The sequence below is a fragment of the Tamandua tetradactyla genome, chromosome 19, assembly GCF_023851605.1.
Source record: "Tamandua tetradactyla isolate mTamTet1 chromosome 19, mTamTet1.pri, whole genome shotgun sequence".
NCBI lineage: Eukaryota > Metazoa > Chordata > Mammalia > Pilosa > Myrmecophagidae > Tamandua > Tamandua tetradactyla.
In genome coordinates, this window is record NC_135345.1 from 37,438,620 (window position 1) to 37,460,634 (window position 22,015).

At 34.8% G+C, this 22,015-nt stretch overlaps 1 protein-coding gene across 6 annotated transcripts in view; it reads right to left on the bottom strand.

The window, feature by feature from the left end:
* ARAP2 (ArfGAP with RhoGAP domain, ankyrin repeat and PH domain 2) overlaps positions 1 to 22,015 on the bottom strand; it is a 267,935-nt gene that overhangs the window by 11,224 nt on the left and 234,696 nt on the right. For 5 of the 6 annotated variants that reach the window (XM_077136560.1, XM_077136561.1, XM_077136562.1 and 2 more), the window contains 4 exons: positions 19,031 to 19,170; positions 4,932 to 5,014; positions 3,877 to 3,912; positions 1,886 to 1,949 (listed from right to left, as the gene is read on the bottom strand). In XM_077136560.1, coding sequence (XP_076992675.1) covers positions 1,886 to 1,949; positions 3,877 to 3,912; positions 4,932 to 5,014; positions 19,031 to 19,170 — 323 coding nt within the window. The remainder of the gene's footprint in view (positions 1 to 1,885; positions 1,950 to 3,876; positions 3,913 to 4,931; positions 5,015 to 19,030; positions 19,171 to 22,015) is intronic. The other variant, XM_077136563.1, reaches the window with a different exon arrangement.

A 22,015-nucleotide genomic window follows, 5' to 3' on the forward strand; every position in this document is an offset into this window, starting at 1 on the left:
TTCCTACTTATGTAATATTATCTGAACATATGCTTGTATGAGACAATGGGTTAAGGTGGTGTAGATACCAGTCAATGAGACTACAGATTCCTTCCCTTCATAGAGTTTGCATTTTCGTAAGAGAGATAAGCATGAAATAAATAATAAACAAAACTGCTTTGTAGTTAGTGCTACAATGGGGATGTATGGGATGCCAAGGACAGCCATCTAAAACCTAAGGTATAATCGTTCTCAAGTTTGGGGGAAGTTTCTCCATGAGTGCAACCTTTAAACTGATATCTAGAGGAGTTCTGAGGCAGGGATGAGGAGAGGGTGGATATTAGGAAAGAATTCCAGGCACTATGAAGAACTCATTGCAAGTCCTGGGGGTAAGGAGTAGTAGGTAGCAAAGGCATTAGAAAACAGAAAATAAGGACACTTAACTATTGATTATTTTGCATGTGAATGTTGTATGTGAGTGTCTGTGTTTGTGTGTGTGTGTGTGTGTGTTTGTGTGTGCTTATACTTCAAACAAAATTCCTGTGTGTTCCCCTTTGGAGAACAGATATTAAAATCCTTAAATCTAGGAAGGTCTTTGCATTTATCTTAAGGAAAGAGATCAATAATCCCAAGAAGATGAATGGGCAGGGGACGGGCCCAATTGGGCTGAGTCTCTAGTCCTGGCTAAGGATGGGTGACAGAGAGAGAATCAGCCTGTTTCTCTGCTCCCTGACTACTCATACTTTGACTTTCAACTATACAGTCTACCAAGTGCATTTATGAAAACAAACTCAACAATTTAGTTGTACCACAAACAGATGTCCTAACAGCTTTTGACTTTATGATTCCAATTTTACTAAAATACTTCAAATCTAGTTCTCTTAAGTAGGGCTGGAATATCAGAATTTTAAGAAGCCACAAAAAGAAGTGTCCTCAAAGCCTTAGCAGCTAGTCTTTTCTTACAAACACACTTCCAGCTAGTAACAGTAAAACTGGGTTAAAAGAGCAGTGTTGTTTAACCATTGGGAAGGTTAAGTAACTAAATGGCAGAGAAAATGGTTTTCAAAACAACTACAGGGCAGATTTTGGGGTGAGTTAACTTCTCACTTATAAGAGAAATAGGGAGGTACATCCTCAGTAATAAAGAGTGGCAATATAATCGTTACCATGAATTTCAATGCTCTTGTGGGAAGTATTGATGGGAATTCAGCCAGACAAGGTTGCAGAAAGAAAGCAATTCTGTTAATGGAACTATTTAACCCTTCCCCTAAAGAATGAGTCCTCCTTTACAGAGGAGACTAAATGGGAAATTGAGTATAAACATTTGACTTCAGGCACTACTGGATTTAAGTCACTAAATAAATGCCTGGTCTTGAGCAAATTACAGAACATGTGTTGACCTTTATTTCCTCATCTGTAATGTGAAATATCTCCAACTTTATGTGCAGGTTGTTGCAAAGAAAATATGTGTTGATCCTTACGAAATATCTAACACACAATAAGTATTAAAGAAATGTTGTTTCCCTTGTTCATGGAAAGGCAGGAGAGGGGAATAGGAGTCCTTTGGGAGAACAAGAAAGAAAATGGAACACTTCTCTAAACCAAAATCCACTGGAGAACTCTGGTTGGCTAGCAGCTTAGAAAAGCTCAATCTATCTTTCCTAAGCCTAGGAGCTGCTGGGGCTGGAAAAAGTATCAATAGATAAATTCATTTTTAAAGCGTGATAGATAAATTTGGATTCTCATGTATTTTTTTAAAAGTGAATGGACAAATGAAAGTTTATACCAATTGTATATACATAAAACCAATATTAAGTACAATATTATTTAAAAATTACCATTGCTACAACATTTCCCATAAACAAAGCTATTATACTCTACTGGATAGTTGAAACAGATATCATACCTGGGCAATAAAAACACTGGCCATCCAATCCATCTGAGTTTGTGAACTATCGCAACACAGATGCCTACAAAATAAAGATTATACAATACATAACTTAAAAAGACAATGAACTGTTCTCCAATGTGTTTGATGATTTACTGGTTAGATATATGTTTGGATTTCTTCTGAAGATATGATTTAATGCAATCAAAAGTGGAATATTTGGGTGCAAGTTGTTTCAGGCTTCTGTTAAGTGTACAATATCAAAATAATGATGATATTATGATGCTAGTTTTAAAAAATACAGCTAAAGTCATTGTTAACTGCTATAAAAATGATTAGCAATATTTTTGGAAAGGCGGAAAGATCAATGGCATCTTGCCTTTTCAGGTACATGATGGCAAAACATTTTTCCCCAGTAACTCTGAGCCTAGAAAGAAAAAATGCATGTACATTCTTTAAAGAGCAGATCTTTAAAAAAAACTCAAGGTCTCCATCATAATGATTTAAACACAAATACCCAGAAGACTCAAAGAAAATAACCTAAATGAAAAAAACATTCCATTTCCAACAACACTGATTCAGTAACCTTTTATTAAACACCTAAATAAAAAAGAGATCTTGCCCTCAAGGCTCTCTTAGTCTATTGGGGGAGCCAAGAATGTAAACAAATAAATTGTAATGTAGTGAAAAAAACAGAAAATAAAGTTGAGCACAAATACAGAAACTGCAGACATTTGAATAAGTTGGAGGATGCTCCTTATAAGGGGAAAATCTCATAACTGATGCTAAAACGACTTAATGGGCATTTCAATGTAATGAATTTTCCTATTACTGCATGATTTAAAATAATTCAATTGAAAATGTTGAAATGACATTATTCAATAAATTCTTTCTTCCTCCAGTAGATTTTAATGGAGACAGTGTCCCTTCTTACAACCTGGTCCAAGAAAATTTCTTCCTACAAACCTTTTAGTTATGTATCAAGGTGTACAAAATACGGTAGGTACAAAGAAGAAAGAAATAATAGAGGTTAGTGACATATGGCACGAGTTCTGGGGCACATGAGCTGTGGTTGGAAGTAAGAACAGCCGGTGTCTGTGAGTCTACTACATCAGCAGAGCGAGGAGGAAGTGACAGGGGAGGGAGCAGCATAGAATGAAGAGGAGGAAAGCTGGTTCAGTAAAGGGACCACATACAAAGCACGCAGATACAAAGCAGCAAGGAACATACAGTGAATGAAAGGTAGTTTTGCCATTATGTAAAAAAGGGAAAGTCACAGGAGATGAAGCTGATAAAGCTGATAAAAGACCTTGCATGCCATACTAAAAATTTTGTGCTTTATCATGTAGGTGATACAGACTCACAGTAAAGTTTTAAAGCAGGAGAGGAACACTGTACATTTTAGCAAAGTCTCTTCGGTAGATGGGTGGAGAAAGTACTTGAAACCAAAAGTAAAGTCAGAGACATGAAGAGCAGTTAGGGATTCCTAGAATAATCCAGGCAGATGAAAATGAGTCTGTAAATGAAGGCATGGCCCTGAGGTTAGAAGGCTTTGGGTGGATCAAAGTGATAACTGGGGAGGCAGAACTGGTATGACTTTTAACCGATTAGCTGCTGGTAGGTGAAGGAGGAGAAACATAGTGCAATCTCCAGGGAAATTGGCTAGATTCTGGTGAAACAAATGGGAAAAGGCATCTAAATAGAAAGAATAGACTTGAGATAAAGATATGCCTCTTTTCAACTTAACTGGGGTTCTATATTCATATAATAATCATAGAAGAAATCAGACAAAGGTTCTCTTATGAGGCATTGGTGAATGGGATACATGGGATTGGAAAAGACTGGAACCCTGATATGAATCTATGTTTCTGTTCTTAGACAAGATTTTAACTTTGCTTATTAGGTGAAACATTTCCTGCCTGCAGTTCTATTGGCCAAATAATAAAATTAGTTTCTGAATGAATTTATACTAATACATCAAATTCAAAAGTTGTGAGCTGTTAACTTACCAGTGATGCTTTTCAGAATATGCTGTCAATCCCCAACTGCATCACATTGGAAAGAAAACACAACATACACACACATTAAAAATGACAAATTTTACAAAGACTGAGATTCAATGGTAAGGAGGCAATATTTAATGGTGGGAATACACAAAATATTTCCATGAGTGAAAATTCAATTCTTATTAGGTGAATGTTAAATATTGAAGGATTTGGGTACAAATTTAAATAGACTGAGAGGAGAAAGGCAAGGCATTATGGAGCCACAGCGTTACGGAGCAGAAGGAAAATCTACTGGAAAAAGTCTTTTGGCTGAGTAAAGATATACTGACCTACTGATATAAGGGGAATTTAAAGAATGTGCCAGTTGAAACACAGGTATATTTGCTTGACTTAAAGTACGGAGGCAAAGGTAAGGTTTCAGTAACAGATTCAGAAATAAGCTTATACAGTTTATTAAAATTATGTCTCATGATATTGAGAAAAGTATTAGAGCAAACCTTTAGTGACTAATCAAGGTGATTTGTGAAAAGAAAATATGGCATAAATCAAATGCTAGGTGATTCAAGTTTTAAAGAGGCACACAACTTTGAAAAGTAGTCCACTTCCTCTTTAGTATCTATTTCCTGTGTGTTTAGTACCAAATTCAGCTACTTGAACTGAACATGTCTACAACAGGAACGGGCAAATTAGAAGGCTACCCTAAAAGGAAAGCACCATGAGTCCAGATAGCTGTTGCTTTCCTATGTGTAGACCTGCCTGGAATATTCTACCTAGCCTGCAGGCTGTGACTGCTGATGGAGTGGAATGTAGAGGAACCTGCTGATTCCCAGCAGGTAAACCCTCCTGGAATTTCTAGGCCCTTTATAGGGGAAAATGCAGTCACCAAAAAAGTGCCAAAGAAAAATCAACCTAAAGTTTTTTTTGTGTGTGTCTAAATTAAATTAAACTAAATTAAAACAACATACAACAAATTTGTGCCAAGGCCTCTGATCCCTCAATTCTCAGATATATTTTCCATTAATTTTGTTCTTTCATAATCTTTCCCTTTTAAACTTTACCTTGTTGGGGGCTTCGTTTTCTTTTTTACTCCAAGATAAAATTTCACTGTTCTGAGAGAAATCGTTTTGTCATGTTTACTGCTCTGTAAATAAAACAAAATAATATGTAATTAGATAAATTTAATAAATTTCCTTCTATTTTCTATAAGTGTTAACAGGCTATTCAGAATAGCTTCTTCAATGTTTTATACATGTGATATTAAGGTTTTAGTTAACTAAGATTGTTTTACTTACAGCTATAAATGTAAATAACAATTCTGGATATATATGCTTATATGTGTATGTGTATACACACAACATCAATACACACACACACGGGTCCATGATTCTTTATTCAAAACACGTGGGGCCAGTTGTGTATCATAATTCATAATTTTTTCATATTTTAAAAATACAGTATGTTGTCTATGCCACATGTTACATAATTCTATTACATCTCCAGCATTGTCTGGGACAGCTGTTTTCAAATGCATGCACATTTCTGTAAAGAAATTCATGGTGTTTCTTTTAATCCCCCAACATGTGTGCAGGTATTCTATCTATTTATTCTTTGAGGTGAATCACCAAATGTCCTTGCTAAATTCAAAAAATAATCCCCTTTGGAATTTTGAGAAGAATTACATTAAACTTATAATCAATTTCAAAAAGTAGACTTAACATCAAATTTTCTTTTATTTTTACCAGTGAAGTACTGTGATTTTCATCAAAAAGCCTCCATTCGTATTAAGATCATTTTCTGGTAGTTTATGCATTTTCTTTTTTAACTCCAACTGGGAACTGATTTTTGGATATTGATTTTGTAGCTTGCCACTTTACTGAATTTTAAAGAAGAATAGTTTAACGATTTGAATTGCATTATATGGAATAGGTTGTTTTATGAGGTAAGTACCCCATTATTGAAATATTCACAGAGAGGAGAGATGACTATTAGGAATGTATGTAGTACCTTTATCAGACGGTAAGTCAGATAGCGTCTAAGGTTCGTGTCCCCGCATCAGTTCAGCCTGGTATCCCCTTGGATGAAGCCTTGAGCAAGGCAGTGTGGTAGGTAAGTGGCAGCCATGCCAGGAACATAGGCAAGATATGACTTTCATATTTGGGAATGGGAACCATTGTCCCCATAGTAGCCAGTCTTCATTTACACAGGACATTGATAAGTCCAGGACTGTCTATATTTTGAAGTCCTTTTGGCAATATATTGAGGGCTTGAAATAATGCAACTGATTTCCCAAGCCACTCCTGGTATGCAAACTCATTACCTTATAGCATATCCTGTCCCAAGAGAATACAAGTGAAATAACTTGACAGGAGATCAGCAATATCAGAAAGAAATCTTTCTCACTTTCAGCTCTTAAACTGAATATGCATTACTGGGAATGACAAAGTTCCCAACAGAAAAGATCTATAAAAAGAAATCTGCCCATTTGGTAGGCTGACTTTACTGTTCACTTATTACAACTCTCTTTGGGTATTTTTATTTCCTAGAGAATTTCTTCAAAAAGTTCACTAAACTAGAGCATTGTGAAGCCTGTAACATGTTGTCTCAGCCACCATGTTTGAAAATAAAGTTTTTTAAGTAAGCCAATTAAATTAGTGTACTTAAATTTATTCTTGTGACTAAAAGGTGTTTGTTTATTAGCACTTGCAACTTTTAATGACCCCCTTTACCCATTTGCTTTTTTTACACATTAACAGTCTAGTTGTAATATTCTTGGAAACCTCTCACTTCTTATGTAAATCAAGTCTGAAAACATTTTAATTAACTTTTCTATGTAGGCAAACTCAGGAAACAAAATAAACCTTCCAGTGTATATTACCCTAATCTGTTGTTAGTGAGCATTCATAAATTATCTCTGATTAACACATATTCTCTTTAAAAACACTTTCCAGTTTGTTTCTACTCCTGTCTCAGTAAATTATTTTTTAAATTTATACAAGACCACATTTATTAATAGCAACTGCCAAAATCATAGCCAAATCCTCATACAAATAAGTTGAAGGATTTTGTCCCTTTTTATTTACTGTAATAGCTCTTGAAAAGTTAACATTGCCAATGACTTGAAGATATTAAAAAGGAGAGATGTGCAATGTGAAAAAAAAGCAGCAAAATAAAATCATGGGCTGATAATAATAGTAGTTTGAGTTTTAATTCCTAAGTCTTTCATTCATTTGCTCTTACGTAAAAATTAAGTTATCAGTTGTAGTCATTTATTCCTACAAATGTAAAACTACAACTTTTTAATACTTAATAATTAACTATAATTTCTTTTTTAAAAGGTCAATGTTTTTAAAGAGTATTATCATTCAGACAAGCTTTCAATCATGGCCAACAAATCTATAAAAGTTATCTTCGACTATGTGGAATGATCCTTTCAAGAACATACAGATTCTATTCAAAACATATTCCATTAAGGGGTATGAGATTCTTCTTCCTCTCACGTGCAAAAATAAGCTATCTGTAAGAGTCACTTCCCCAAGAATAGGTTTCCTTGTGGCTGATTTTAAAGTTTACATCACTTTGTGGGAAAACACCATAAAAAATGAATTTTATGCAGCTATATTCAAAAATATTCAGTACTATTTAAATGAAAACACAGCAAAACCACTGTGGTGGTTTGGAGCAATGTATATGCCAGAAAAATATGTTCTTAATACATTCCTGTGAGTATGAACCCATTTTAAGTAGGTCCTCTTGATGAGGTTACTTCAGTTAACTTGTGGCTCACCTCAATCAGGATGAGTTTAATTCTATTACTGGAGTCCTTTATAAGCAGAATGAAATTCAGTAAGAGACGGAAAAAGCCACAGAAGTAGTTGAAATTCAACAGAAGAGATTTAAGAGGCCAAGAGAGGCTGCCATGTGGACTGCCATGGGACAAAGAAGTCAACGACCAAGGATTGCCAGCAGCCAGCCCCAGCATGACAGTCTTCAAGAAGAATGCATTGCCTTAATGATTCTTTGATTTATACTTTCTTTAGCCTCAAAACTGTGAGCTGAATGGAATGATTTCTAAATGTTGTGTTAATTTTTTTTAATTAATAAAAAACAAACAAAAAACTGTGAGCTAATAAATTTCTGTTTTTTATACCAACCCATTACAAGATACTTCCTTGACCAGCCAAGGAAACTAAGACAACTAAAGCTAAAATAACGTTAAACTTTTAGGTTTCCTACGTGAACTGTTTCATAGGGTTTTTGGAGTTAGATATCTGGGTATGAATTCTGACTCAGTCATTTACTATGTGATCATAAGCAAGTTATGTAATATCTCTGTGGCTGAATTTTTTCTTCTATAAGTGGGAATAATAATAGTACCAATTTGACAGTATTATTATAAAGATACAATGAGATAATACAAGTGAAATGTACAGAACTCAGTTGAGCATAGGGTAACCACTTGAACATTAGCTGCTGCTATTACTACTACTTAATAACTTAAGTTGTTATTATTATGATTATTAATTTAACTTCTGATTTTAAGTGTTAGCTAAGAATCATAGGCTGAAATAAAATAAATAATGTAACTCTTCCTCTTCATGAACAAAGAAAGGTAAACTGCCAAAAAATAACACTGATTCGACCTCTTTTTAAATACGACATGAAAAAATGAATAATATTTTTGTATTTAATAGTTCCGAAGAGCCTTGACTAATTAGAAAACAAAAAATAAAAAACAAACCCATCCTATTTTTCTGGAAAATAATGTGGGAGACCTTCATTTGGAGAGGGGTGGGTATCTTAGTTCCCTAGCTGCTAATACAAATACAATGGGTTGGCTTAAAAGTATGAATTTGTTGTCTCAGTTTCAGAGGCTAAAAGGCTCATTTCCAACCAGGATCAATATCTTCTGGCTGAATGACAATCATTGAGCTTTATTGGTTTTCCATCATATGGTAATATATCTGGTGGTTTCGTCTCCTTTCTCTTCTAAGTTCCAGCTGTCTTCCAGCTTCTGGCTGCTTCCTGTGGCTTCTCTTTCTGTGTTCAATTTCCTTCACTTAGAAGAACTTCAGTCATATGGGTTTAGGCCCACCCTCATTTGGTTTGAGCTTGCCTTAATTAATAAGATCTTCAAAGTTCTTTTTTACAGGTAGGTTCACACCCATAGAACCAGGGGTTGGGACTTTAACATGCCTTTTGTGAGAAACTAGATTCAATCCCCAAATAAGGCATTATCAATAGGTATTATCAATAAGGTATTACCAATAAGGCATTTCACAAATCTGTAATGAAACGCTCAATCAGGCTGCAACATGAGGACAGAAGAACAATCAATTGGCTTCTTTCGTGCAGATCCTCCAGGGGCTGTAAGTATGCAACTTCCCTACCCCATCCTCAATTAAGAAAGCACATTACAATACCAACAAGTGAGACATACCTCTCATAGATATGGAGAGTCTTTATACACAGCAATACTTGAAGTTTTCATAAGTTTAATCAGTAGTAGTAACAAAGTACTTGTGACAAACTATGATTAAGAACTACTGGCATATACCATGTGTGTAAAAAATTTACAGTCTTAAATTTTATTAGCTTAAAATGAAATGAGAAATAAGCATTTTTTGTTAGGCTTTTTTCTTCTTCAATTAAAGGATTATTCTTGTTTATTGTTACTTTTCCTTTGGTGCTTAAAATTTTTATATTATATATGTCAATGTTTTATTAAAAAAATATTTTTATTGAGCTATCTTCATGGACCATTTAGTCCATCCAAAGTCTACAATCAAAGGTTCACAGTATCATCACATAGTTGTGTATTCATCACTAGGATCATTTTTACAACATTTGCATCACTCCAGAAAAAGAAATAAAAATAAAACGAAAAACCCCAAATATCCCATATCCCTTATCCCTCTTTCTCATTGACCACTAGTATTGCAATCTACCCAATTATTTTACCCCTTCTCCCCCCTTATTATTTATTTATTTTTTCCTTATTTTTATACTCCTCTGTCCATACTGCATATAAAGGGAGCATCAGCCAGAAGGTTTTTACAATCACACGGTTACACTGTAAAAGCTATATAGTTATACAGTTGTCTTCAAGAATCAAAGCCACTACAATACTGTTCAACAGTTTCAGGAATTCTGTCTAGTTATTATAATATACTAAAAACTAAAACTGGATATCTATATAATGCATAAAAATAACCTCCAAAACAACTGCTCAACTCTTTTTGAAACCTCTCAGCCACTGAAACTTTATTTTGTCTCATTTCACTCTTCCCCCTTTTGGTCAAGAAGGCTTTCTCAATCCCATGATACTGGGTTCTGGCTCAGCCATGGGAGTCATCTTCAATGTTGCCAGGGAGATTTATACCCCTGGGAGTCATATCCCATGTAGAGGGAGGGCAATGAGTTAACCTGACAAGGTGGCATTCAGAGAGAGAAAGAGAGGTCGGATCTGAGTAACAAAAGTAGTTCTCTGGGGGTGATTCTGAAGCTTAGTTCACTTTTGCAGCTAATGAAACTAAGTTTCATTTCTTTGGTTGGGGGTCAATGCTTGTGAGAGTTTCAAGAACTCTCCAGGTGGGAAAGTTTTTATTTTTTCCTCCGTTCTTCCCAGTCCCTCAAGGGAACTTTACAAATATATAATTTTTTATTTTCTATTCAAATTACTCTGGGATGTATCAGGGAATCACACTAACCTGTACAAACCAACAAGATCTCACTCCCTATTCAGATTCTATGTAATTATGGTGTTCAAATAAAGAGGCCATACAAGTTAAATTAGATAGTGTTCTACAAAAATATAAATTAACAACAATGGACATCTCTTCCTTTGGTCTCACACAGAAATTGAAGTTTTAAAACACAGTCAACATCATCCTTTATTCTTTAATATGATTTTACTTAGTCCTATTCAGATCAGCTTCATTCATATTTCTACTTGAGCTCTGATCACTTTTTCAACTGTTTTTAACAATTGCTGTATGGGGTAATGCTGACTTTCATAGCTTCAGAGCTCTAACTCTGAGTTTCAGATGTCACACAAATACTCGAAGTTCCAGAGGATGATCAGGTTATATACAAATAGCTCAGTATCTAAGAATTTAGAAATAACAGTTACAACTCCAGAATCAATGTGACTGCTGTAAGAGCTTACAATCTAGGAACAAGAGGTCTTAAATAACCTATGCTCTTCATTTCAATTCTCCAAGTTTTTGTATATTAGTTAGTCCTCCATATGAGTGAGTCATGATAATATTTTTGTTTCTGACTTATTTCATTCATATCGCCCTTAAGATTCATTCACCTAGTTACATGCCTCACAATTTCTTTCCTTCTTGAAGCCACTCAGTAGTCCACTGTATGTATACAACACAGTTTTCCCTTTTATTCCTCAATGTACCCTTAGACAACCTCCATCCATTACAAAACATGACCTCTGCTACCTTAAGCACCAGAATACAAATGTCCATTCGTATCCCTGCTCTCATTTCTCCAAGTATATGCCTAGCAGAAGGGTTGCAGGATCATGTGGCAACCCCAAACCTAGCCTCCTGTGGAGCCACCACACTGCCCTCCAGAGAAGTTGCACCACTCTGCTTCCCTACAAACAGTGAATAGGTTTATCTCTTTCTCTGCATTTTCTCCAGGACTTAAACCTCTCTGTTCAATTTTAAACAGTTTTATTCACACATCATACAATCTAACCTAATTAAAAAATCAATGGTTCCTGGCATAAACACATAGCCACACCTCACCAACACAATCTATATAAGGACATTTCCTTTTCTTTCACAAAGAATCCCATACCCCTCCCCCATATTCCCTACTTGCTGACATTTAGCTTTGCATGTTACCTGTTACCTTCAATGGAAGCATATTACAATGTTACTGTGACTACAGACCCTAGAATGCATTGGTTGTATTTTTTTATTTTCAACTCCTTGAAATACTGACATTCATCTGCTCTCCTTCATGCAAAACACTCTTGTATTTGTAAATTTAATCACCATCATTGTCTACACTAGGCATCGCTAAGTTATACCGTCTCAGTCTTTATCCTCTATCTTTTCTTCTGGTGTCATACATCACTCCATTTCTTATCTCTAACCACATTCACACTCACCTTTGTTCAGTGTACTTATTTTATTGCATTACTATTAGACAGCACTGTGCTATCAAGCTCTGGATCTTTACAATCAGCCCTGTTGAGAATTCCATATTCCTTCAAAACCAAGTGCCCAATCTCTACCCTCTATCTCCTGATAACCCATGTTCTTAATTTTAACTCTTAAAATTCACTCATTAATGGTGGTTCATATTAATGAGATTATACAGTATTTGCCCTTTTGTTTCAGGCTAATTTCACTAAGCATAATGTTCTCAAGATTCATCCACATTGCTACATGCTTCATAATTTTTTTCTGCCTTACGCATACATAATATTCCATCATATGTATGTGGTGTTTGTAGAACTGGATATCCATATGCAGAAGATGAAAGGGGATCCATATCTCACACCCTATACAAAAATGAAATCAAAATGGATCAAAGACCTAAACATTAGAGCTAAGAACATAAAAATTTTTAAGGAGATGTAGGAAAATATCTTATAAATCTTGTGATTAGGAGGTAGTTTTCTGGACCTTACACCCAAAATGCGAGCAATGAAAAACCAAATAGATAAATGGGATCTCCTCAAAATTAAATAGTATTGTACATCATATAATTTTGTCAGGAAAGCAAAAGGCAGTCCACACAATTGGAAATAATATTTGGGAACCACATATCAGATATAAGGGTGTAATATCCAGAATACATAAAGAGATTCTACAACTCAACAACAAAGAACATCTCAATTAAAAATGAGCAAAAGACATGAACAAACAGCTATTTGTGCTTCAAAAGAGGAAATACAAATAGCTAAAAGGCATATGAAAAGATGATCAACTTCACTGGCTATTAGGGGAATGCAAATCAAACTGACAATGAAATGTCATCTCACACCCACTAGTATGGTCATCATACCGAAAAAGCATTTGACAAAATTCAACATCTTTTCTTGATTAAAACACTTCAAATGATACAAATAGAAGGGAACAGCCTCAACATGATAAAAGGAATATATGAAAAACTCATGGCTAACATTATCTGTGATGGGGAAAGTCTGAAAGTTTTCCCTCTAAAATCAGGAACAAGACAAGGATGCCATTTTCACCATTGCTTTTCAACATTGTGCTGGAAGTTCTAGTTAGAGCAATAGACAAAGAAATAAAAGGCATCCAGATTGGAAAGGAAGAAGTAAAACTCTCACTGTTTGCAGATAACATGACATATAGTATCATGTCATTTGTCAAATGCTTTTTTTGGCATCAACTGAGATGAATATGTGCCTTTTCCATTTTGATTTATTGAGGTGTTACATTAAATTAACTGATTTTCTTGTGTTGAACCAGCCATGCATATCTGGAATATATCCCACTTGGTCATGGTGTATAATTATTTTAATGTGCTGCTGGATTTGATTTGTAAGTATTTAGTTGAGAATTTTTGCACCTATATTCATTAAAGAGATTAGTACGTAATTTTATTTTCTTGTAGTATCTTTTTCTGGCTTTTGCATTATGGCTTCATAGAATGAATTAGGTAGTTTTTAATCCTCTTCATTTTTTTGAAGAATAGGAACAGAATTGGTACTAATTCTTTCTTTGAATGCTTGGTAGAATTCACATGTGATACCTTCTGGTCCTGGGCTGTTTTTGAGAATTTCTTGATGACTGATTCAATCTCTTGTGGTAAGTTTGTTGAGGTCACCTATTTCCTCTGGAGTCAATGTTCCTTGTTCATGCTTTTCTAGGAATCTGTCCATTAATCTAAGTTGTATAATTTGTTAGCATTTAGTTGCTCATAGTATCCTATCATCATCTCCTTTTTTTCTACAATGTCAATAGTTACGTCCCCCCTGCCATTTCTGACTTTATTTATTTGCATCCTCTCTCTTACTCTTTTTTTCTGTCAGCCTAGGAAAGGGTCCATCAATTTTATTGATTTTCTCAAAGAACCAACCTCTGGTTTTGTTGATTTTCTCTATTATTTTCATATTCTCAATTTCATTATTTATCTGGTTTTGTTGATTTTCTCTATTATTTTCATATTCTCAATTTCATTATTTATCCTCTAATCATTATATTTCATTCCTTCTGTTTGCTTTGGGGTTAGTTTGCTGTTGTTTCTCTAGTTATTCCTGGTGAACAGTTAAAATTCCTTGATTTTTGCTTTCTTCTTTTCCAATATAGACATTTAAGGCAATAAATTTTCCTCTCAGCACTGCCTTTGCTATATCCAACAACTTTTGATATGCTGTGTTTTCATTTTCATTTGCCTTGAAATAGTTACTGATTTCTCTTGTAATTTCTTCCTTCATCAACCAGTTGTTTAAGAGTATGCCATTTAGGCACCATAAATTTGTGAATTTTCAAATCTCTCACCTGTTATTGGTTCCCAACTTTATTCTATTATGATTTGAGAAAGTTTTTTGTATAGTTTCAGTATTTTTTAATTTATTGAGACTTGTTTTGTGACCCAACATATAGTCTATCCTTGAGAATGATCCATGAGCACTTGAGAAAAATGTGCATGCTGCTATTGTGGGGTGTAATGTTCTGTAAATGTCGGTTTAGTCTGGTTCACTTTTTGTATTATTCAAAATCTCTATTTCCTTACTGATCCTCTGTCTAGATGTTCTATCCTTTGGTGAGAGCAGTGTATTGAAGTTTCCAACTATTACTGTAGAGGCGTCTACTTCTTCCTTCAGTATTATCAGTGATGGCCTCATGTATTTTGTGGCATTCTGGTTCTGTGCATAAATATTTATGACTGTTATGTCTTCTTGATGAATTCTTCCTTTATCAATACACAGTGCCCTTCCTTTTCTCTTTAATTGCTTTACATTTGATGCCTAATTTGTCAGAATTTACTATAGTTACACCCACTCTTTTCTGGTTGTTGTTTGAGTGAAATATCTTTTCTCAACCCTTCACTCGCAACCTACTTTTGTCCCTGGGTAAAGTGAGTCTCTTGTAGACTGTATATAGATGGTCCAGTTTTTCAATCCATCCTGCCAGTCTATGCCTTTTTTTTTTCTTTTTTCCTTTTTAGGTATGTGGTCTGGGAATTGAACCCAGGTCTCCTACACTGAAAGTGAGCATTCTACCATTGAACCACCCATGTACCCTGAGTCTATGTCTTTTGATTGGGGAGTTTAATTTATTAACATTTAATGTTATTACTGTAAAGGTAGTACTTTCTTCTAACATTTTATCTTTTGAATTTTATATGTCATATCTTATTATTTTTCTCTATCTTTAAGCTTACTGATAGTCTTACCTTCTATACTCTTCTCCAAACTCCTCTCTCCTGTCTTTTCCTATTTGTCTGTAGTGCTCCCTTTTGTATTTCTTGTAGAGCTGGTCTCTTAGTCACAAACTCTCTCAGAGACTATTTGTCTGAAAATATTTTAAACTTCTCCTCATTTTTGAAGGACATATTTACCAGGTATAGAATTATTGGTTGGCAGTTTTTCTCTTTCAGAAACTTAAATTTCCACACTACTGTCTTCTCATCTCCATGGTTTCTGCTGTGAAATTCGCATATAGTCTTATCGAGATTCCCTTGTGGAGGATTACTTTCCTCTTGGTACTTTCAGAATTTGGTCTTTGATATTTGATAAACTTATAAATAAATGTCTTGGAGTAGTTCTATTCAGACCTATTCTGTTTGGTGTACTCTGGGCTTCCTGGTGCTCTAATTCTGTCTTTCATAAGAGATGGGAAATTTTCAGTGATTATTTCCTCCATTACTCCATCTGACCCTTTTCTATTCCTTTTTCCTTCTGGGACACCCATTACACATATATTCATGTGCTTCATGTTGTCATTCAATTTCTGGAGACCCTGTTCACATTTTTCCATTCTTTTCTCTATCTGTTCTTTTGTGTGTAGGATTTCAAATGTTCTGTCCTGTAGTTCACTAATCCTTCCTTACTCCTCTTCAAATCTGCTATTGTAGGCCCCCATTGTTTTTCTCATCTCTTCTATTGTCCCTTTCATTCCCATAAGTTCTATCAATTGTTTTCTCAAACTTTTGAGTTCTTCTTTATGTTCACCCAACGTCTTCTTTACATCCTTCATCTCTTTTGCTATATCTTCCCTCAACTCACTGATTTGATTTTTCATGTCTGTTTGAACATCCTTAATTAGTTGTTTCAACTCCTGTATCTCGTTTGAAATGTTGGCCCTTTGGGCCATATCTTTGTTTTCCCTAGTGTGACTTGCTTTTGTTTTTTGTTTATGTTTTTACTTCTGTCTAGACATCTGATTTATTTGTTTGTTCTGGTAGTCCTTTTCACTCTTTTCTAGGGTTTTCTTATTAGATGGCTTTGTTCTATAATTGTTCTTTGGCATTAATTCAATTACAGACTTTCATCATTTAGCTTCTGCTTAACTGATCAGAATTTTTCAGTTTTGCTTTTCTGGTTCTTGCCCTGATCATATGGAATCTTTACTTGTTGAGCGTCTCCTCAGATATGATCGACCTCAGTCATATTCTGCAGACCAGACAAAATATGTCTCAGGAGGAAGGTATAATCAGTTTCACATTTTCCTGAGGGTGAGAACCAGCAAGTTGTCAGACTTTGCTATGAAGACTCCAGACACCATGCTTTTCCTATCCTGCCCAGCTGCCATAGGGATGAACTAAATTCCATACCTCACTACACCAACATCTTGCCCCACTTCTATGCCAATGTCTTAAACATAGATATTAGAACATGTCATTTCATCTGGAATTGGATTCATTGTATTTGGGCTTATTGATAGACTTCCTCTTGCCATTTATTGAACCCTAAAAAATACCTAGATTATGTGGACCCCTGGTCTTGACACTGGTTAAGGATTTAAGAGAAGTCCTTCAAGGAGGTTATTAGTCCTTTAATAGGATTGATTAGCTTAGTTTGACTTTTAAATATCCCAAGCTGACACCTAATATAGAAGTGACCCTTACCCCACAGATTATGTATATAGAAAGACAAACGATAAGGAAATGAGTCTAATCAAGGTCAAAGTAAATCCCTCTTTGAACAAAACCAAACAAAACTCACTCAGATTTAGTTCCAGGTGGCTAGAACTAGCCGAGACATCTAGCATTTACTTTCACAAACACAAATCTAAAGTTCATTAAGTATAAAATCTAATATGTTCAGCTCACATAACCTTTAATACTTATATGCCTTAATGCTACAAATTCCATTCTTTTAATGATAAAGTAGAAGAAGAAGAATAAATGGTAACTACACTTGATATGTAGAAAGACTCCCTGCTGGGTCTATTTCCAGTCTGAATAACAAGATGGGAGTTTAAGGACAGCCAGAGTCCTCTGATAAAGGGGTAAGGGCTGTAGAATTTACTGTGTTAGAAGTCTGCCTGACTTCAAAGCCATTCCATTGGCTTTGAACAAAGAGAGCATGGGATGGATACACAGAGTTAGAATGCTACTAAAAATTAATCTGCAAGTAGCCTGAGACTTCCTGCTAGGGGAATATACAGGAAAAGTAGTAAAGTGTGTGGAGGTCAACAGAAGCCATGACAAAATGATTTATCCATTGTTGTTACATGCATTAGTATTCATTCATTTGTACTGATGTATAGTATATTATTGTATGAATATATCATTCTCCTACTAATGAACATATGGAATATTTCCAGTTTTCCGCTTTTATGAATAAAATTGATATGAACATTCTTGTATAAGTGTTCACCTGGAAGTTAGATGCATAGCTTTATTTAAAAAGAAAAAAAAAAAAAAAAACTTCCCAATGATTTCTTCAGCATGACTTGTATTAATTTTATCTTTCTACCAGCAAATTATGAGCATTCTAATTGATCCGCATCCTTGTCAACATTGCATGTTGGCAGTGTTTTTTAATTTACTCTACTAATGGAAGTGTGCTAGTAGCTTAGTGTAGTTTTAATTTGCAAAAAGGCTGAACACCTTCTGCTCAATGGTTCATGGGCCATCCCTATATTTTCCTTTTTTCTTTTGCATGGGCAGGCACCAGGAATCGAATCCAGGTTTCTGACATGGCAGGCAAGAACTCTGCCTTCTGAGTCACCATGGCCCACCCCCTATATACTTCTTTTTGAAGGGTCTGTTCAATCATTTTCCCATTTTTTATTAGGTTGTTTGTCTTTTTTATTGTTGATTTGTTAGAGTCATTTTTCAGTCGTACGTACTGAATATATATTCTTCTCAGACTGTGACTTGCCTGTTCATTCTTTTTGATGGGCATGCCATGATTACCTTCCTATTTATAAAATGTTTCGTATTTTAAAAATAACTTTTAATATAATCTTATGCAAGCATAAAACAACCTGAAATGCAGAACTCATATCATCATATTACAGATTCAGAAATTGAGTTGAAAAGGTTAATTTACTTATTCACACACCAACTCTTAATGGAACTGAGATGTTCTGATTCCTGATATCAAGTTCAATATTCTTATAGCTACAGAAATTGTCTTCTGACCCTTTTACTTCTCTACTTTCCCTCTCTGTTCCACAATTCTTTAATCAAAGCCTTTTATTAACAACATCAAATTCACAGGGAATACATTAACAAGATTTAATTAATACATATGACATGAATCAATTAATGAACATACACAGGAAATACATTAAGACTCATTTTTACTTTAGGAGTTTCCTTGTTATTCCAGATTTATTAATTTACATTAATTAAGCTAAAGTCACTTTTGCCTTAGGGTATGACACATTTATCAGTTTTACTCATTGTGATGCTGACTTTTACGTTAGTTTATGTAACACATATTAGACTTTTTTCCAGGGCATAAGTCATTCTCTATCCTAAAAAAATGTTACGCACTTAGGTCATATCAAGATTTTCACTGTATTACTGAGTATGTTAATGTCATATCCCAGAGGCTGAAAGAGATCATCAGCTTACTATGCATTTTATTAACTATCAGGCCTGTGACTTCCAAGTGAAAGAACTGGGAGTAGTTAAAAGTAAGAATGCCAACTCCCATACAAATAAAAATGCATATATACTCAAATATTTCATATAGAATTACCTTCAAATCCTTGTAAAGAAAGAGATGGCTGTCTCGTAGAACAAAATATCGGTCTTGAAACTTATTTCCAGATAGTATTTTAGATGGTTCTTCCTTGATTTTCAACACTCCTTCTTTGATACATTCCAATGCATTTCTCTCTGTAAAAGATAGGATAAACTTTTATAAATTACGTACATTTTCACTTTTTTGACGCCTTCATTAACAGATACCTAGATTCCAGGATTCTAAAGTTCCATGCCCTGCCTTTCTAAAGACTCCAGTATAGAATTCTAGATTTGCTTTACTAAAATGCTGCTTTCATCATATTAATGACCTTCCAAAGCCCCACTTTTCTACTACTTAAAGTATTACTTTCCCAATGTTAAATTTAATCATTTTTCTTGACTCTTAAAATACTAAATTGGACTTCTCTTACTTATCTCCATGGATTATTTAATTATAATATTTATAGTCCCATCAATCATAATACACTGTTTGGAAAACGAATTTCTTGTCTCTATGGCCTGACTTGTAAGAACCTGAGAGAAGTTCCATCCTCCTTGCAGCTATACAAATTCTAACTTCACTTCTGGACCCAACTCTTCCATGAATATTTGTCCAACAATTCTAGTCCATACTTGTACTCATGCCTCCAAATTCCAAGATAAAATTTAGCCCATGAATGTATAAAAAGGTCTTATTTGTTCTATAATTTAGCTCTCAAATACATACTTTTTCATATTTGATTTTTTAAATGATGTGTACTCTGAACTTTTCTAACCTGTGTGAGAGCTGACATGGAACTGTGACTAACAGTGCACTCTGGAGACAGTCTACCTGGGTCTGAATGACAACTACATCCTCTACTAGATATTGGGTAGTAATCGCTACACCTCCAATTTTCTCATTTACAAAGTGGAATACATGGTAGTATCACCTCATAGATTAGACCACTGGTGCTTGGCACATGGTAGGCAGAGTATAAGCATTTGTTTAATTAATGGAGGACAGACATCATTTTCGTACTGCAGAATCTGTAGTAAATACTACATAACCTTCTAAAAGTCTGATGAATGATTGTCTGATTATATAAAATCATAAAAAGCTAACATCTGATTTATTCTTGCTTTTAGTAGAGTATGCAGTCAAGGATGGGATATGAAGCCTAGAAGTGGAGAGATTCAGGCTTTAATACCTGCTCCTCCACTTACCAGCAGGTTGCCCCAGGGAGCTATATAATAGCCCTCTGCTTCATAAGTACTAGCATAAGCCTCCTGAGCCTACTAGGAAGATTAAATGAGATGGTATATGAGAATCCTTCAGCCCAGCACAGGGCACATAGTAAATGCACCGTGACTATAAATTACTATTATCTCCTACAGGTATGATCTGAACAGTGACATGGGAATACATGACAAATGGATCTATTTTATATGTTATCTATGTGTCTCACTTCTCTTGCTTCCTAGGCCAGCAATTATCTGAAAGAATTCCTTGTTCTAAGTGCAAAAGGACAGAAACAAGCAGCTTTCATGAGTGAGACCCCTTGAAAATACGCCAGGACAAATGGAAATTTGGCAATATTTACAGTCTAATATCCAACAAGTTCTTCAAAATTCCAAATTGTGTGTATTCTTTGTTTAGTACTAACTGTACAGAACACATGCACTCTCTATAATTTGAAGGAAGCGGAATTACTGAAATAGACATTCATTATGTGAAATTCACTCAAAATAGTTTTTGGTAAAATTTAGCTCGACAACTGAGTAGAAACTAAACTGGGCATAATAGCTAGTTGGAAGTACTCCGTTTCTTAGGATAAGCAAAATATGCCCCCTATTTTCCCTTATGTTATTTGTAGTGAAGAATCAAGGCTTAATGGTTAATTAGTAGCCTAAATTACTAGCAGTCACCTCCCACGTAGCAACTTCTCTTTTCCTTATCTTGATGTCTCAGTTATAATTCAGGGAAACATTCAAAGCAAGAACTGCATGTAACTGTTAAGGTTAATGATCTAACCTGGATAAAAGTGAGTTTGCAGGCCTCTGAATTTTTGTCAGTAAGTGCTCAATTACAAAGTAATTTCATTTATATTTTTAAAAGTTTACTCAACATGCACTTTCAGTAAATAAAAATAAGAAAGATATAGTCTTGTCACAGGAGGATGATCTTACAAGAAAAACTAAACTTCCTGAAATGAGAGATATTCAGTGTTAGAAGGGATGTCAATCATCATCTAGTTGAACTTCTTTTCTGTGCTTGAAAGTTCTGCCCTAAAATAGTCACCTATTGCAGGCTGTCTTGGTAGTCTTATACATAAATAGGCTTCATGTATCTAGGTTTTCTGTTCCATGTTGGTAAAGATCATGCTTAATAGTTGTTTAAATTTTCTACAGCAGCTTCTTAGATTCTTTCACACTATATTCTTGCATGAAATTATTGGGCATTAAAAAAAAGTCACCAATTGGTTTTCTCACGATAGAATTCTTCTGTTACAAGTCAGGCCACTCATACTCCAAAGTGAATATCAAGGACTATCATCAATTTCCAAGAAAATATCTCCACTTGAAATGGGCTAGGTTTTAGATGTTTTTGGATTAAAAAAGGTTTGATCAGAGTGGCATAGAAATTATTCCTGCTAGACCCTGATTTCTGGACTCATACTATTTTTGCTGGAATTTTCTTTTCTTTCCATAAGTTGATAGCGATGGCTCTGCTTTCCAGGTCTGAATGTGCCAGGAGCAGTTGTATTTTGAACTACTTTATTCTAATGCAAATTTAATTCCAAAGCATCTGTCATATGTAGCAATCTAAATTTAGTACCCACAGGGATCTATCTGCCTTTGAGTTATTTCTCATATCGTAAAAGTATTCCTTCCCTATTGAAACCATTAAGACTTGACCTCTGTGTATCACATTCTTTGAGGGAAATTTTCAAGAATTTTAATACTTAAAATACCACTACACAATGGAGAATTATTTATTCTGGAGCCTTAAAGAAGC